Below are 6,212 nucleotides of genomic sequence, written 5' to 3' on the forward strand. Positions count from 1 at the left end.
TAGGGGAAGGTATAGGTTAGTTTCAGGATAAGTAAACTTAAAATGTAATATACCACCATTTTAGAAGCAGGTTTTTAGGTTTGCTTTCTCCCCCTACTTTATTGGGGAGGACTTGCCATTGCTTTTATCAATTGCTTGCTAGCCATGGGTGCCAACTAACTTCTTCAATTGAAGGCCGGAGGATCATGTCTGGTTCCAGGAGCCGCTTGAGCAAGTCCTGGCATTCGGTCGAGATTCCCAGATGAGTGGGGAAGGACACTCCCTTCTGCTGCTGCCACAGCATCTTGGGGATGTCTGTGTCGTCAAAAGGTAGGCTGGCGCAGAGCATGACGTACAGGACCACGCCCATGCTCCAGACATCACCCTTCTTGCTGTCGTGGGGAATACCCTGCAGCACCTCGGGGGCGGCATAGGCTGTGCTGCCACAGAAGGTTTGACTCAGCTCCCGGCGTGACTTGGGCACCACCTTGGCAAAGCCAAAGTCAGTCAACTTCAGGTTGAAGCCCTGCAACAAGGCATTCTCACATTTGAGGTCTCGGTGGGCCACGCCACAGCCATGGCAGTAGCGGATGGCCTCGACCATCTGGCGGAAGAGGGCCTTGGCCCGGCTCTCAGGCAGTGGCCCCCCATTCAGCACACAGTCAAAGACATCCCCGCCCTCAGCCAGCTCCATCACCAGGTAGATCTTCCCATCGGCAGACTCCAGCATCTCATACACCCGGATGATGTTCTTGTGGTCCAGGGTACGGACGATCTGGAGCTCCCGGGGCAGGAATCTCTGGATAAACTCTGAGGAAACATGGGGAGGAGAGAGTCCTGACTTAGCCTTCCTTCGGTCTACCATCCACCATGGCCAGTAGTTCTTTTGCCTCCTTAGTAGTCTCAAAAGTACTTAACAGCCTGAACATTGCAAAGAGTATTCACACCTATTTTAATAGCCAACACATTGTCGTAGGAACTATTCCCTGCTAATTTAACATGAGCGGTCCTTGAGACTTCAGATATCAAAATATTGGAGTTGGGGGATTTCGGGAGGCCCAATTGCCAGAGTGGAGAGCCTGCCCATGCCTACTGACTGGAACCCCAGCTTCTCCTTCCCCCTTTCCACCTGTCTTAGTGCCAGATCCTGCCCTCCAGTAGCCCTTACTGTGGCCTCTGCCAGTCTGGCCCCTCCTGGAAGAGAAGTCCCAGGATTCTTCATCGCAAATCTTAGTCTTGGGTACTGTTGGACTCCCACAACCTTGTTTCTCACCCCAGACCATAGTCTGGCTCCCTTTCCTGGGCTCCCAACTAAAGGAGAAAGAATGCTTTTGACACCCACCTCCCCCACCCTCCCCAAAGAGATCCCAGCTCACCTTCTGGCCCTCCCATCTTGTCTATAATTTTAATTGCCACTTTTCTTTGGTGTTTTTTGGAAAATGCTTCTTTGACTTTTGAGTAGGTCCCTTCCCCAATGGTCTTGCCCAGCTGGTACCCATTGGAGAGCAGAAAGTCCTCCATGCTGTCTAGCGCCTTCCTATCACCCTCTCAGCTCATGCTGCCTCTGCGAGGCAGCACTACTCCACCATCGCCCTCGGCCTGCTCCTTTTCCTCCCAAGGACTTCATCCACAGCCGCCTCCAGCGCTAGAACATTCTCCGTCCGGACACAGCCACGGGTAGTGGGGAGGGAGAGGGTCAGACATTTTAAAACTCTAGCCCAATTGTGATGTAAATGCTGTGTGACCCTTGGCCAAAATGGGCAGTAGCCCTACCTTCCCTCACCACACCTGCAAACCAGCCTGGGCTAAGTCCCAGCCCGCCAGGCTGTGAGGCGCAGCCCTGCCCCCGAGAGCCCGGGGTGTGGGGGGGCCGGGGGGGCCAGGCTCCCCCGTGCGCATGCAGCCTTTTGGCGGGCCGCCCTGGCCCCCAGCGCCTCCATGGGGGGCCGATGTCCAGACGCGGTGGCTCGGTCCCGTGGCCCCAGCTTGGGTGGGCACTGAGTGTCCCGGCAGCCCCGGGTTCCCCGGCGGAGGAACGGGCTCTGTGAGGTCACAATGCCGCCCTTCCACGCGAGCCCGAGGCCCTGGAGCGCGGCAGACACCTGCCCGGCTCCGCCTGGACCGGAGCGTCCTCCCGCGGCCTGGGCTCGGGCAGCTGCTTCCAGCCTGGGACCGGCCTCGGCCTCGGCCTCTGGCAGGTGAGCCACCGCCCAGGGGGCGCCCGGCGGCGCCCGGCGGCCCCGTAGAGCGCCCTGGGCCTGGACATGAGTGCCCAGGAGCCCCCGCAGGGTCGACGATTCCCCATTGAGGCCGGAGACTCCCCTGGCCTTGCCGCCGCCCCCGAGGCCCAGGACAGCCCGGAGCCCGTCGTCGCTACCGAGCACAACCCCGTCAGGTGAGGCCGGGCCCCGCCCCGGGCGGCGGGGGGGGGGGGGGCGCCTGCACCCCAGCTCCCACCGCCCCCAACTCGGGCCTCAGGGGCCCCGGGCTGGCCGGCCTCAGCGGCCCTGTCTGCGCCGCTCTCCCCAGGCCACTGCGTCGCTGCCCTGGCTGCCACTGCCTGACGCTTCTGCACGTGCCCATCGACGTCTACCTGGCCATGGGCGGGAGCCCGCGGGCCCGCGCCACCTGAGCGCGCCTGCGCACGGCGGCTCCGCCCAGGCCCGCCGCGGGCCGCCACGCCGAGGTCGCACGCGCCGAGCACGAGACAATGATGCACATTTTAAAATAAAAGAATGATGCACATTTTAATAAAGCACAGCATAAACTGTTCTTTCCACTCCGGGCTGGCCGTGTGTGTCTGTCCGTCGATCCTCCCACCCCGCTCCGGTCTGCAGTGCTCGGTTCATTAACACCCGCTCTTCTCACTGCCTCCTGCTTTGCCTCCTGCCCTGGCCTGTTTTCTTTTTTTGTGTGTGTGGATTGTGGGGGGTTAAGCTCGGGGCCTGGGCTCTGAGCTCTTCAGTGCAAGGCTAGCGCCACGAGCACAAGGCCACGTCCGGTTCTCTGGTGGTTAATTGGAGGTAAGAGTCTCACGGACGTCGGGGACTGGCCTGGCTTTGAACCACCATCCTCAGATCTCAGCTTCCTGAGTAGCTAGGATTACAGGCGTTGGCCGCCCTTAACTTCTTTCGTCTTCGTCCTCATCCCCTTTCTTGGTTCATCAGGAAATTCATTTTTACTAAGCTGGACACTGGTAACCGCAGGAGCTTGGGACTGGAGCAAGGGCAGGCAAGGCAAGCAGATGTCAGCTTAGGAAGAAAGAAAAAAAAAGACTGGGCTGGGAATGTGGCTTAGTGGTAGAATAACCCAGGACTGGCAATTACTTAATTTAAAAAGACTGACCACATTATTCTCCCATGATGGAATTCGTTTTTGTATTTCCTGGGTTTTTTGTTTTGTTTTTTTTTTGTTTTTTTTTTGGGGGGGGGGATCCTCCAGCTTGCCAGACCAATGCTCTACTACCTAAACTACACCCCTAACCTTCTAGAATTAGATTTTACCACCTCCTATTTTCAGTACTTGTATCTGTGTGTGTGTGTGTGTGTGTGTGTGTGTGTGTGTTTAACAATCATGAGGCTTGAACTCAGAATGTGGGTGCTATCCCTATCCCTGACCTTTTTTGCTCAAGGCTAGTATTCTCCCACTTGAGCCATATCTCCATTTTTTGGAGATGAGTTTCATGAGCTTTTCTTTCCCTGGTTGTCTTCCAATAGCAATCCTCAGATCTCAGCCACCTGACTAGGATTACAGGTATGAACCTCCAGCACCTGCTAGCAACTGGTGTTGGGGTTCAGTGCACAGGTGCATTTTACTTTTGGTTTTCCAGGTTGGGTAAAGAGGTTGCTGGGAAAACCTTGGCTTCATTCCCTTTTTTCAGGTGAAGGACTTACTCTGAGGGTCCCTAGATTCTGGGCAATGTTGGTGCACTCCTCACAGTAATGCTTTACCACCCAGGAGAGCCTCACACCAAGGCTGCCCAGAAGTGGTAGTGTTTAAGCGGAACAATTTTCAATTTTGCTACCAAGAACTTGTTTTGTTTTCTTTGTATTGGAAAAAAAAATGGATCAAGGATAGTAACTTGGCCCCTGAAATCCAATTACAATTGACTCTCTTCCCTAACCCACACAAGGTAGAAATCCAAGCTCTCCACTAGTGCACTTCAGATCCTGTGGTCACTAGATAGACACTCTCCTTTTTTCCCCCTTGATCGTGAGGCTTGAACTAGGGCCTGAGAGCTGTCTCTGGGCTTTTCTTCTTAAGGCTAGTGCTCTACCACTTTGAGCCACAGTGCCATTTCCAGTATTCTGGTGGTTAATTGAAGATGAGTCCTACAGACTTTCCTGCCTGGGCAGGCTTTGAACCATGATTCTTACATCTTAGCCCCCTGAGTAGGATTATAGGCATGAGCCACCAGCACCTAGCTTCTCTCCCCCCTGGCCCCCCCCTGGTCCTCCCTCCCCCCAATCTTGGGGCTTGAACTCAGGGCCTGGGCACTCCCTGAGCTTTTTTTTTTTTTTTTTTACTCAAATTTAGCACTCTACCACTTGAGCCACAGTGTCACTTCCAGCTTTTACACCATGAATGGATGCTAGGCAAGCACTCTACCACTAAGCCACGTTCCCAGCACCTTTCTCTCTCTCTTTTTTTTTTTTTTGATAGTGTCCCACTATGTACCTCAGGCTGTCTGCTAACTTGCAGACTTCTTGCTTCTGCCTCTCAAGTGCTGGGATTGTAGATATGCACCAGAGTATTTCACCAGAGTCTCTGGAGCCTGGGTACTATCCCAGGCTTAATTCGCTCAAGACTAGTGCTCTACTCTGTGCTCCACCTCCAGTATTTTTTGTTTTCCAGTCCTGACTTGATCTTCAGGGCCTGAGCAATGTCCTTGGGCTTTCTCAAGGCTAGAGCTCTACTACTTAAGCCACAACATCACTTCCAGCTTTTTTATATATATGTGGTACCAAGGAATCGAACCCACATCTTCATGCATGCTAGGCAAGCAGTCTACCAGTAGGCCAAACTCCCGGCCCAACCTTCAGCTTTTTATGGTTAACAGGAGAAAAGAGTCTCAGACTTTACCCAGGCTAGCTTCTGCTGAGATCCTCAGAGCCTCAGTCTACAGAATAAGTAGAATTACAAGGCTCCCTTTCTCTTTTAATCTCCCTAATTTCCCTTCCCTTCTGTTCCTGGTCCTTTTATTTGTTTTTTTAAAGGAAACTGACCTTGCCAGTGGGGATCAAACCCTGGGGCTAGTCAACTTTACAGAATTGCTGTTGGGGGTGGGGAAGATATGCCAGGTAGAAGGGGGCGTTGAGGTTACAGGTCCTGAAGCAGACAGACAAGTTCACGGAATTCAGTTCCTTGTTGTTTTGTTTTTTCCAGTCCTGGGGCTTGAATTCAGAGCCTGGACACTGTCCTTGAGCTTTCTCAAGTCTAGTGCTCTACCACTTGAGCCACAGCACCACTTTCAGCCTTTTTTTTTTTTCCTGTTTTCTCTTGTTTGTTTGGAATTCAGTTTGTACTAAGACACTCCATACTCAGCCCCTGTGCTGAGAAACCTCAGCTAATGCAAACGATCAGGAGTGGCTTAACAGAAAGGCAGCTAGATTAAAGTAGCAGACTGAGGAATTTGATCATTGTAGGTGACAATATCAGGCGCTAATCTGTGTCACTTATTTCTTATTTCTCTTCTGTTTGTCCTCTTTCCTTCTGGAAGAGTCTTAAGTCTACCCAAGTTCAAGTCCTGCCTCTCCCGTTTTTTTTTTTTTTGCCAGTCCTGGAGCTTGAACTCAGGTCCTGAACGGTGTCCTTTCCCCCCACCTCATATATTGTTATTGTAATTAACAGAAGGGTTACATTATATTCACCAGATAGAAGGTGCATTACTTCACAAACATTGATACCCTTTCTCATGTTTTGGTCCCATTTCCCTCCTCCACCTATATCCCCCCCCCTTTTTTTTTTTTACCAGACCTGAGCCTTGAGCTCAGGACCTGAGCACTGTCCTTGGGCTTTCTCAAGACTAGAGCTCTACCATTTGAGCCACAGCATCACTTCTGGCTTTTTTTCTTTGTATGTGGTACCAAGGAATTGAACCCAGGTCTTCGTGCATGCTAGGCAAGCACTCTACCACTAGGCCAAACTCCTGGCCCCCTCTCCCATTTTCTAACTATACAAAATCAGACTGACTTTCTAAGTCTAAGTCTCCATTTTCAAATCTGGAAAGTGGG

General features: G+C 52.6%; 2 protein-coding genes across 2 annotated transcripts; one reads left to right on the plus strand and one right to left on the minus strand.

Moving 5' to 3' along the window:
- Positions 1–71: 71 nt before the first annotated feature.
- Positions 72–1,500, minus strand: Tssk3 (testis specific serine kinase 3). Its single transcript, XM_090335342.1, has 2 exons — positions 1,356–1,500; positions 72–789 (listed from the first exon to the last, which is right to left on the minus strand). The coding sequence occupies exons 1-2, from the start codon at positions 1,498–1,500 to the stop codon at positions 128–130; spliced, it is 807 nt and encodes a 268-aa protein (XP_090191468.1). The 3' UTR covers positions 72–127.
- Positions 1,501–2,019: 519 nt separating this feature from the next.
- Positions 2,020–2,758, plus strand: Fam229a (family with sequence similarity 229 member A). Its single transcript, XM_090335343.1, has 3 exons — positions 2,020–2,177; positions 2,228–2,374; positions 2,509–2,758. Exons 1-3 carry the CDS (start codon positions 2,035–2,037, stop codon positions 2,609–2,611), a joined length of 393 nt encoding a protein of 130 aa, XP_090191469.1. The 5' UTR covers positions 2,020–2,034; the 3' UTR covers positions 2,612–2,758.
- The last annotated feature ends 3,454 nt before the right edge of the window (positions 2,759–6,212 follow it).

The sequence above is a fragment of the Megascapheus bottae genome, chromosome 6 (assembly GCF_031878675.1).
Source record: "Megascapheus bottae isolate mThoBot1 chromosome 6, mThoBot2.hap1, whole genome shotgun sequence".
NCBI lineage: Eukaryota > Metazoa > Chordata > Mammalia > Rodentia > Geomyidae > Megascapheus > Megascapheus bottae.